The sequence below is a fragment of the Sinohyriopsis cumingii genome, chromosome 9, assembly GCF_028554795.1.
Source record: "Sinohyriopsis cumingii isolate HCF-2022 chromosome 9, ASM2855479v2, whole genome shotgun sequence".
NCBI lineage: Eukaryota > Metazoa > Mollusca > Bivalvia > Unionida > Unionidae > Sinohyriopsis > Sinohyriopsis cumingii.
In genome coordinates, this window is record NC_142969.1 from 107,185,057 (window position 1) to 107,197,583 (window position 12,527).

The 12,527-nt window shown below is 34.0% G+C and overlaps 1 protein-coding gene across 3 annotated transcripts in view; it reads left to right on the top strand.

Annotated features, from left to right (window-relative positions):
• Positions 1-1,377: 1,377 nt before the first annotated feature.
• Positions 1,378-12,527, top strand: part of LOC149792436 (tetratricopeptide repeat protein 17-like) — a 187,337-nt gene continuing 176,187 nt past the window's right edge. For all 3 annotated transcript variants that reach the window (XM_089971005.1, XM_089971007.1, XM_089971006.1), the window contains exons 1-3: positions 1,378-1,502; positions 8,921-9,065; positions 9,724-9,838. In XM_089971005.1, coding sequence (XP_089827131.1) covers positions 1,389-1,502; positions 8,921-9,065; positions 9,724-9,838 — 374 coding nt within the window. In that variant the 5' untranslated portion in view covers positions 1,378-1,388. The remainder of the gene's footprint in view (positions 1,503-8,920; positions 9,066-9,723; positions 9,839-12,527) is intronic.

Genomic DNA, 12,527 nt, shown 5'->3' on the forward strand with positions numbered 1-12,527 from the left:
ACGCCAACAGATAATACAAACTGATTATTCATACAATAATTGTAAACATTATTCTCTTGTTTCTAAGTTGTATATGTTGCAAATTATTTTTGAATATTATAAATATAATTATATTTATGATCCTTTAATAACATTTTTGTGAAAGATATTCGGGCGAAATCCAGCTGTTGGAAAAATGTCAGACTTTAAAAAAATAACCGTGTCATTTTTTTTATTATTTACTAGTTTATGTAATGTGTTGAGTACACATTTTACTTTTTAAAACTGCAGACTAGCCTAAGATTTTAGTTGTTTTTCTGTTTAAATTATACTTAATTACTCTTTCCCACTAAATATTTTCTCGTTTGTTGAGTAAGTGCGTTTTATGTTTACTGACCCTATATGATAACTATCTTACCTGGTGTCGGGATCCCTCTCAAAGTTCCCCTGCCTATTATATAAATAGTGTAATTACTGAATCATCTGTTTCAGCGTTAACACGTCCTACTTTTATAAATAAGCTTCTAAACGTCAACAAGGTGTCAGTTACAGTGGAAGAATAATCATCCCAATTTACTTACAGTTCTTATTTTACAACTTGTGCCGCATTTAACATGCATAGCAAATTCATCTATTATAAGGTATTGCCTACTTACCATTTCATTTTCAGAGGCGGGGGGGGGGGGTCTGTAATTTTTGTGTTGAGATTAGATAATTTATATTCGTTTATCCCGAGATAACTTTACCAAAAAAAATAACAATGTAATAGATAAAATATGGTGTTATTTTGCTATGGATCAGAGGAAGATATTTTCCCAACTGGTGACAGATGATTTTTTTTTTTTTTTTTTTTTTTTTTTTTTTTTTTTGAAGCGTTAGATCTCAGGATATGAAACTGATCGTGCCTATTATAACTGTGGTACATATCGCGGTATGTTCAGAAATACTACGATGTACCTAGATACAAAATTTTCGAGATACCCAGCTCTTCTAGTAAGCGATATTATCGAAAATGCATCATCGGTAGTTTCGTCCTGGCGTTCGTATATGACCGCTGTTGCTAGGGTTTTGATACACTGTTCAAACAGCTGCAATATTATTTTTTTATATATGGAAATGCTTCACTTGTTTCACGTGAAACGGTACATTATAAATAATAATAATAATAATAATAATAATAATAAATATAAGTTGGTATATCCTTATGAAAGAGTAAAATGTGTTGTTTTTTGGGGGGTTTTTTTGTTGTTTTTTTAAAGGTTTTAAAATGTCATATTTAGTCTTGTATACGTGTTTATCATAATTGTTTTACTAATCCGCATCTTGATGAGCCAAGTAACAATATGCCACGTAAAGCTAAGCAGAAAGCCGGAAGTTACGTAAACAATGAATATTCATCAACTAACAACATGGCGACACTCTTGGTAGTGATTGTCAGCATCGAGTTAATTTTGAATCAGTTCTCTCGAACTGCAGCCTCCACACACTGGTTGGTCACTGAGGGTGGCAGGATTCAATCACAGGTCTGATGTCTTAAGAAATCAACTGCAAAGCATGCTGATCAGGGAGCAAAATGACAACCTGGTCGTGTTTCCTTGTTTTGAAAATAGAGTGGGATGTTGTTTACCCTTCCAACTGATATTTTCGCGAATATAAGTTGTGCATTGTTAATACAAAAAAGTATCGAAATTAAAATTGTTGAAGCATTGTCAATTGGTATACATTTCAATTTGATAAAAGGTCATTTCAGATATCCAGTCTGTATTTTAAAGTTAATTAGTTGTTCGGACAGAGTATGTTACGACCTCTGATGGGGTATTGTACCGTCTGTTGCAAGAAGAAACTTTTATTTCTTTACTCTGTAGCAAAAGTCGAAAGAGACAGTCTGCACATTCATTTTTATATATGCATAAAGATCTAAGAAAATAGGTTTGCAGCAATTGATCTTGAAACCATAACAGTTTGCATAATGGAAATGGGTAAAATTACAAGTGGCAGACACAGGCTTTATGTTGCATTAAAGCAACAGCCTGATAGAAAATAAATCATAGCAAGTGACAAAAGTTCCACAGATTACCGCTATGACCCATTCAAACACCTGACCCAGTCTATTATAGAATAAAAGATGCAAGGTTCATAAGCCACAATCTCAGGCTGCTGTTCCCCTGTGATCATGGTCTGGGCTATAATTTGTGGCTCTTTTTTGCTCTTGATATATTGTTTTATACATCAAGCAATTATTGATTTTTTTTTGCATTGGACAAACTCATTACAGGCCACAGAAATGTACATATTGAGCAAATGTTTGCCTTGTCCAACAAAGCTAAGCTTCCATGCAATTTGCCAGTACTTACAGACATATGTAACTCTACAACACATTCCTTTGTCAATTTGAGAACAGCTAATTGGATCATGGATGAATTTGAGAACAGCTAATTGGATCATGGATGAGTATGAGAACAGTTATTGGATCATGGATAAATTTGAGAACAGCTAATTGGATCATAGCAGTAATCTGAGGAACTTGTTTCATCCTTTGTTTTTTTTCCATCAAGCTGTTGTTTATTTAAATTCCGTCAGCTATTTGTGGTGAAAACCAGTAGTTGGTCTCAGATGACATTATGAATGTCTGGTATGGCATCAAAGTATATTAATGTAAACAGCTTGAAAAAATGGTAATTTTTGTTTAAAACGTAGGCTTCATTTTTTGGGTATAATTTACCTTGTTAACCAGCTCATCTTCAAAACTTCAAGACATTCAGTGTAAATTTTGGGTACAGTGAAACTCCTCAAAATCAAAACCTTAGGATGCTGGAATATTTTTGGGGGTACAGAATTTTTTCTCTATTACTTTCATTTTCCCCACAGTAAACTTAAACCCCTCAACTCTGAATACCAAAACAAATTTTGATCCAAAATTTAATTTTTACGCTAAAAAATACTCCATAAAACCAAACCACATTTGAAACTTGGAAATATATCTTAGCTGCTAAATATTTGGCATGCTAGAACAGATTAATTACAGTTATCAGTATTCTGATCTGTTCATAGGCAAGTCATTTGAGAAAGACTGTTCATCTGCTGATTATTTATTTGTGATTGAAGCTATTCATTTGAATACTAAATCAATAGAATTAAAAAAAATTAAATATCAGCGCATTATTAACCAACCATATGGTTGACAGAGACAGGCAATGAAGTATTCCAAATGTCGGATTCACTCGAAGCTCTGAGTCATTAACACAAGCAACATTAGTAAGGAACAGTGCTCCATGTCTTCTTCAAGCCTGGCTCATGAACTGTGAACATTGTGAACCATACCGAGTATTTAAATGTTTTGGAGTATCATTCATAATTCCAGTGGGATTGTAGTAAAGTTATAAATGTACCTTATCTCGTTACTCAGATATTTCTTTTGATGATGACTATTTCTGTGTGGAGCGCTGTATTTATTCATACGACAGCATACAATTTTCAGTATATTGTTCAGCTAATTCTTCATTAAATGTTTATATTAGAAATAAAATAAATAACTGCTTAATTTTGTGCACTTTTACACACCCAGGCTCTGATGCCTTCGTAACTGCATATTAGATTTGTCTGTCTGTCTGAAGTTACATAAGTGCTCAGAAAGAGACTTTTTGTCGCTTCTGTAAAAGCCTTAGTAAACCAGTAACTTCTAAAATAACAAAAATAATTGGGTCTCAAGGGTGTTCGGCTTTGAGGAGTTTCACTATACCAGAAATGAATGGTATGATACTAGATGGATGATTTCCCCTGAACAGTCATGTGCTGCAGTTGTCTGTATGAATTTCATTTGTCAGGCTGTTTGCATAACTATTTTGGTGTGTAATATATAAACTAATGTATAAAATGTACTCTGACAGTATGAGGTGAAAATCTTACTTTTTACATATAACACATGTTAAACCTACATTTCAAAATCTATTTGATATTGCTCCATGTTTGTTGTGAAACAATATTCAGCCATTATTTGATAGTGTGCTGATTGCCGTTTGTTAATGATTGGTTCAAAATAAACAGTGCTTGACTGTTTATCAGTTCTTTTGTGTCACTGCTTAATATTTTTATGTGGCTATAATGGATAGCTTGTCTCAGTGTATTAGTTTCTTACATGGCCCATGTGGCTATAATGGTTTGCTTGTCTCAGTGTAGAAGTTTCTTACATGGCCCATGTGGCTATAATGGTTAGCTTGTCTCAATGTAGAAGTTTCTTACATGGCCCATGTGGCTATAAAGGTTAGCTTGTCTCAGTGTAGAAATTTCTTACATGGCCCATGTGGCTATAATGGTTCACTTGTCTCAGTGTAGAAGTTTCTTACATGGCCCATGTGGCTATATTGGTTTGCTTGTCTCAGTGTAGAAGTTTCTTACATGGCCCATGTGGCTATAATGGTTAGCTTGTCTCAGTGTAGAAGTTTCTTACATGGCTCATGTGGCTATAATGGTTAGCTTGTCTCAGTGTAGAAGTTTCTTACATGGCTCATGTGGCTATAATGGTTAGCTTGTCTCAATGTAGAAGTTTCTTACATGGCCCATGTGGCTATAATGGTTCGCTTGTCTCAGTGTAGAAGTTTCTTACATGGCCCATATGGTTATAATGGTTAGCTTGTCTCATGATGACTGTTTAACCATTCCACTAAGGACAAACAAACTCTTTCCCATTCACAAAAGGTAGCAACTATCAATTTCCTGCATGCTATCCTTTGAACATACAAATTTGTGTTTTAAGATCAGAATTGGTGATCTGGATATATATTAACTGCCTCTTATACACTATTTCGTCATAAAATTAGTTGGAAACTGCAAGTGAACCAGTAGGCCTAACAGGAAATAATGGCGGCCTACGCTAAGTCTGGGATGTACCAGTTTATTAGATTGTCTGTTTTAAATCATTGGGCAGATATATTCAGAAAAAATGTACAAATCATTGAAACCAAAGCCTAGGTATTATTTTAATAAAGATTTAACTTTAAAATGCAAATTATGTAGGTCAGAAACGTATGGGACAATACTATGTTGTGGAATTCATGAGATACGCTTTAAGATTAAAGCTGTTTTATGACTTAACACCTATTTGTGAAAATACGGAAAAAAACAGCAAATCAGATACTGTTTATATGCCTAAAATTACTACAAGTACTTATACAAATAAATAAACCATAAATTTGCGATCCTGTCAGTGGACTGTTGTAATGAAGCTATATTATAGTGATGATTACATTATGCAAACCTCTCCATCTAAAAGTACTTACTTAGAAAACCCCCACAATACTTTAAATTTTGAGACCTGGTATTCCAGAATTTGAATCATGAGTCTTGCTGTGTGTGTGTGTGTGTGTATATATGTGTATATATATATGTGTATATATATATATATATATATATATATATATATATATATATATATATATATATATATAAAATCATGGTTGACTTATGTTTTTCATTAACCATGGCTTTCTGTTATACTTTCCTGGGGCTTGGTGGGAGGGTGGAGGAGAGTGGAGCAATCTAGAAATTTCCAGTTTTTGCAGTAAATAAGCCAGTTAAACATGGCCATAAAAGCCTGAAAAGTTGTAAATTTGTGATTTGTATAAACCTATTTTTTAATGACTAAATCAATGACTTACACCTATGTGCAAATCTCAACACCCATTAATGAGGCTGCATTGTTTTCTTCGTTGTACATCAATAGTACAATCAAATGATATTGGTTACAGAGATAGCTATCAGTTTTATAATTTCTTGAAATTTTTGTGAGAAGAGGATTTAGTTATGTGAATAATGAATGCAAGGGGTGGTTGTGTGAATAATGAATGCAAGGGGTGGATGTGTGAATACTGAATCCAAGGGGTGGATGTGTGAATAATGAATCCAAGGGGTGGATGTGTGAATAATGAATCCAAGGGGTGGATGTGTGAATACTGAATCCAAGGGGTGGATGTGTGAATACTGAATCCATGGGGTGGATGTGTGAATACTGATTCCATGGGGTGGATGTGTGAATAATGAATGCAAGGGATGGATGTGCGAATAATGAATCCAAGGGGTGGATGTGACATCAGCAGTCAGAGTGGGGGTAAATTATGCATTTCTTTATCTTTATTTAAATCAACCCATACTTGGTATAATTTTAAAGAAAAGTACAATTTATGTTCACTGCACAGTATTTTACAAAGCTAATTTTACATTTAAGGACCATTTAAAGACCTGCATAAAATTTTATCATTTAAATAACTCTACTTTCTTTTCTGTTGCTACTGTCAAATATATACCATTTGCTCAGTTTTATGCTTATCATCATGTTTTAATAAATAAATAATATTTGATATCATTTAAAAGTTTAATTTATTTTCTGTAGACTTAACCATTTGATAAATCTCATTTAAAATTAGATGGCAGAATCATGGGTCCAGGTGCGAGGGGGAAAAATGCTTTCTTTGTAAAAACTTAACATACTTCCTTCACAATTATCAAATACATACCAGTTGTTCAACGTTATGTACCTTGCATGTATATACTCATGTTAAGTCCGGTCCAACTGCAAACTGCACAGACCTAGATCGGCCATTGCATAATGTGTCAGCAGATCTGGGTCTTTGCAGTTTGTTACGAGTTATCAGCAGGACAAACAAAGTCTACCCTGATCTGCAGGCACATTATGTTACTGCATATCAAGATCTTTGTTGTTTGCAGTTTGACTGCTTAAAAGTGAGTACATGTATATACAAAAATATTTCTTTATCTTCCATTAAAGGAAATCAAATCTGCACTTTAGAAAGGCAGTTTTAAAATTTGCCTAGAATGCACAGCATTTTAGAAAGGCAGTTTTAAAATGTAATCATTATATATAATTGGACCTTGGTAAAATTACATTGGAAAGGAGGCTGGTATGGTACTGATAACTTTTGTAGGCTACAGATATGGGATTTAAGGGGTTAGGGTTTAGGGTTACCCTACAGATATGGGATTTAAGGGGTTAGGGTTTAGGGTTACCCTACAGATATGGGATTTAAGGGGTTAGGGTTAGGGTTTAGGGTTACTCTACAGATGTGGGATTTAAGGGGTTAATAATGTACTGTTGAGATACTACAGTAAGGATCAGTAATGGAAAGCAGTGCTGTAGCAATACGTATTTACAAAGATTTGCATTTAAATGCGGGGGGGGTGCTTTTTAAAAGCTAAATGGAACAAAACTTTATGTGGAAATATTGCCATATCTCTTGGCACCATTGACACAGTGACATATTTTCTGGGACATTAATAGGCTTGTACTACATTGTGGAATGTATCTGTAGGTTGATTCTGTTCATACTTAAATTGTTTGGTAACCTGTTTTCATGCAGGAACATAACAAAGACCAAATATTTATGTACATTAAGCCATTTCTGCTTAACTTAGTTATTTACTTGTAGTAAATTTGCCCTAAAAATATCGGTGCACATTTACATAATCTTAAAATGATGATATTTGTTTGGGAATCTTCTTTAGTTTTATTAAATCATGTTACAAACAGTATGAATAGATCATACAGGGAAAGAAACGCATTAAATAAGAGGTAACAGATAATATTTGTTTGGAGATTTGTTCTTACAGTGTAGTAATGGGAATCATGACTTTGGTTCAGAGTTTTAAATCTCCAGCTACATATAAATAAATAACATGTCCTAAAACAAAAAATATTTCTTTGTTTGATTAATTACAGGAAATTATTAAAGCAGGATTTTAAATATATTGGCTTTGCAAAAATGAATTTTTAAAAATTATTTGAATAAGGACATTGTAAATGAAAAAGTTACTGAAATGTAGAATAAGACAAAACCAGTAAAACAATGATGTAACAACTACTTTGTCTTCATGAAATTTGTTAAACCATGGTATCTTTTGAGATTCTGTTCTTGATCACTGACCTAACTGATCACTGAATTAGACTCCCTTTATTTGAAATACATTGTATGTTATTGTTTAAAGACACATGGCTTATCTTTTTATTGTGGTCGTTTTAACAAATTTGCATACAGAATAAAATAAAATATACATGTACATTGTACTCTACTTTATTAAATTTTTTGCTTTTTTAAGTCAGTATGCAGCATACCTGAATCAAATAAAATAAAGCCTTCGTTTGGTTTTGTGTAGTTTAATGTCATTTTTAGCACATGATAAACTTTACATAATGGCTAGTACGTTTGGTGGAGGAAGGACAGAGAAGACACCAGGAAGAACCAATGACCCATGGGAAGCTACTGGCAAGCTTCCTTACATATCCTTGTAGGTTGAGCTGATATTCACATGGGCAGAGGTCAGATGTTAGTGATATGTAAAGGGAAGCACCTTTGACCACTTGCCCCCCTGGGGGCCCCAAAGGTTTGGTCAGATTGGATACTTGTATCATGGACTTCATGAATCAGCCATGATGTCTGTAGTAAGGCTGGTAAGCCAGTCAAAGGCACAGATTTGGGACAGTAATTAAGTGTGAACATTGTCAAACCTGCTTTAAAGGTTACTTCCTCAGTATTTGGCTTTTCCCATTACTAAACATCCACATTGTTCAAACCTTCATGAATTTACCATATGAAACTAAACCGGTATTGAGCAGCCTCCTGTTTCAAGAGGTCACATTCTCCATTGTCCAAAGGTGGCTGCTTAACACAGGTTAGACTCTTACCTTGCAGAGAATTTATGTTATCTATGACCAAAGGTTTGAATTTTTATTTAGAATTGTGGTGATTTAAGAAAACATTTTCCAGTTGCCACATGAAGGACTTTTTTTTTTAAAGTTGCCACCAACAGTGATCAGTAACTAGTGTTGATTTTAGCAGTCCCTATTGTGAGTCTAGGTTTAACATAATGTGGACATAAGACTTATGTCTATTATGAAACATATAAAATATTACATTCCATGCCTGTTTTGCAGGTGGATTCAGTGTTTAACTTGAAGCGGCCATATGACCTGGTGGCCTTCATGAAGCAGGAGGACAGAGCTAACATGTTGGAAAGTCTGAAGAAGGAACTCCTGTCCCGAAAAGATGAGATTGACAGGACAGAGGACAGAGATACAGGTTTGTTTTCTGTTAGAAAGAAATTTCAAACAGCTCTCTGTGCTTTCAAATGAAGAGACTTTTTTATTATTTGCCTGTGTGGATATGAGATCATTTTATTTAAAATACAAGGTCAAGAAGTACAACCTATTTTATTAATTTCTAACACTTTAATCTGTTCATCTTTTGCTTAAAATTACAGCTCATATGTGACTTAATAGATAAATAGTTAAGGAAGAGTTCTCTCCAGCTTTCTGAGAAAAAGAGTACTTAAAGCTCCTGTGCCTTTTAGGATGTGTTTTCAGTCCTATCTGTGCCCTTCATGATGTGTTGCCAGTCTTTTCTGTGCCCTTCATGATGTGTTGCCAGTCCTATCTGTACCCTTCATGATGTGTTGCCAGTCCTGCCTGTGCCCTTCATGATGTGTTGCCAGTCTTTTCTGTGCCTTTTTAGGATGTGTTGTCAGTCTTATTAGTGCCCTTTGAATGTGTTGCCAGTCTGATCTGTGCCCATTGGAATTTTATAGTGCTAGATGGCACAAGAATGTGGCTCAAAGAAAACACCAAGAAAAGATCCAAGCATTATTTGGGCTGTCAGTCCATGTGTTTATTTTCATTTCAGTACCCCAGTGACCCATGTCCTGTATGTTGTATAGATTAAATGTCAATCTGTGTTTCAGGTCTGGAACAAAAGTTTTACAAGACAGATTCTGACTGTCTGGCTGCAGGCAAGCACCTGCCAGATCTAGATCTGTACATTAGCACAGTTCTTCCATTGGAAAACAAGGGAATCAGGTAAGTATGCTAGTTAAAAAGAAACAAAATAAGGTGTCACGATAAATCAATTTTTTAAGGGAGACAACTGATAGCTAAGCAGCAAAATGATTGGTTTAACTGTAAAATTAGTGTCATCTGTTCTTACTGAAATTTTTTCCCAGTATCCAGTTTTTCCAGTTTATCATCTCCATCACTTTCATTTTGTTTTCTTTAGATTTTACCAGCTTTGTTCACATGACCTTCTGCCTTTAAAATCTACTTTGCATGAGGATCGCTTGATATATTGAAGCATTGTTACTGTGACACTTGATACATTCAAGCATATTGTCACTGTGACACTTGATACATTCAAGCATTGTCACTGTGACATCATAATAATAATAATAATAATAATGAGGACTTTGTATAGCACCTAATCTGTAGAAGCTCTAAGCACTTTACAACATTAGACAACACCTGTAAGATAGAAAACATATAATGATATGATTACAAAAACAAACACCATGAAATTGGAAAACAAAAAAACATTATTAGGTCTTTAAGTTTGTTCTTGCAGTCGAAATAAGTGAGTTTTGAGAGCACTCTTGAATGGGATCACTGTGTCTTTGTGTCTAAGTTCATTGGGCAATTAATTCTACGTTGCTGGGCCCTGGTATGCAAAAGAATGCTGTCCATATGACTTTGTTTTCATAGTGGGAATAATGAGTATACGATTGTCAGAAGAGGAGCATAAATATCTTGCTGGTATGTACACATGGGTGAGGTCGGATAGGTATGTTGGACTAGAGTCCGACATTGAAACGTAGCACAGAGAACAAATTTTGTGTTTGATTCTGTATCAGATGGATAGCCAGTATAGGGTTCTGAGCAGCGGGGAGGTGTGCTCTGAGCGTGGTACTCTAAGTATGATCCAAGCAGCTGTGTTTTGAACTTTTTGAAGTTTCTGGAGCAGATATTGAGATGAACCAGACAGAATTGAGTTACAATAGTCCAGTCTTGAACATACTAATGAACACACAAGTGTTTTAGTGACATCAACTGAAAGATATTTGCGAATTGAGCTGATGCGTCAACATAGCATTACACTTTTTAAATGTATGTCAAGTTTTTAATTGTACTGCACTGTAATTTGAGTTTCTAACTACATATGTTTATAAATATAATATTGCCACAGTTAGCCACAATAATAAAAGAGATATGCCATTATCCAGAGTTTGTAACAGGTTTTTAAAAATGTCAGGTCTACTTTTATTTCAAGACAAACTATACATAATTCACCAGCAATTGTTGGCTTGTGTTTTGATAGAGTTAATTTAACACTAAGAATATATATCATTTCATATTTCATCAAATGACTTTTTATGTTATTTATGATAACATATAGTATATATCATAATTTAAGTGCAGATTACACTTGTAAAAACACAATATGACATCCCAACTGACAACTCATCAAGCAAAAGAAAGGCATAATGACTGAGGCATATCAATTAAGGTATTAAAAGTCATTTCACTATACTGTTTTGTTGTTTGGTAAAATAAAATCAGTATTTTTCATCATGCAGTGAATCAATAGAGGATATCTTGCTTTCCTACATTAGTACTGGATATATTTTACCTTGTGGTGGAAAGAACATTTTTTCAAGCAGATATTATAGTACAAAGACCAGTTTAAATGTTGATTTGTTGATTTTTGTGTAAGAAAGTCAGATATATAAATCATCTATGCTAGACACTGTTTATCAGTTACTTGTGATGTCACTAAATTTATCATTAACATGTTGCTTGTTATTTAATAGTTGTATAGTCAGAACTACGTTCGTACCAAATTGTGATATAGGGGGACTGATCAGAATGTGTAAAACAATGTTTTAGAAAAGAAATACAAATGCAATTAAACTCTTATATAGCAGTCACCAGTTCTCAATGACCATTTTCATTTCTCCTGGCAAATTTCATGCGTAAAAATTATGAATATAACAGTTGTCTGCTTTCCACAATCACTGATTAGGTGTTTCATTACCAGTTTGTTTCTTATTTCTTCAAGTGGTTCTCACTGCTTTGAGCAGTCACTGGAGCATATTGACAGACATTGTTTAGTGTATACAAACTAGTCTTTGAGCAGTCACTGGAGCATATTGACAGACATTGTTTAGTGTATACAAACTAGGCTTTGTGCAGTCACTGGAGCATATTGACAGACATTGTTTAGTGTATACAAACTAGTCTTTGAGCAGTCACTGGAGCATATTGACAGACATTGTTTAGTGTATACAAACTAGTCTTTGAGCAGTCACTGGAGCATATTGACAGACATTGTTTAGTGTATACAAACTAGGCTTTGATATCATGTACATATCATGTAAATTAATGTGTAGCCAATTATTATCATTCACATCATGTAAATTAATGTGTAGCCAATTATTATCATTCTCATCATGTACATATCATGTAAATTAATGTGTAGCCAATTCTTATCATTCACATCATGTACATATCATGTAAATTAATGTGTAGCCAATTATTATCATTCATATCATGTACATATCATGTAAATTAATGTGTAGCCAATTCTTATCATTCACATCATGTACATATCATGTAAATTAATGTGTAGCCAATTCTTATCATTCACATCATGTACATATCATGTAAATTAATGTGTAGCCAATTATTATCATTCATATCATGTACATATCATGTAAAT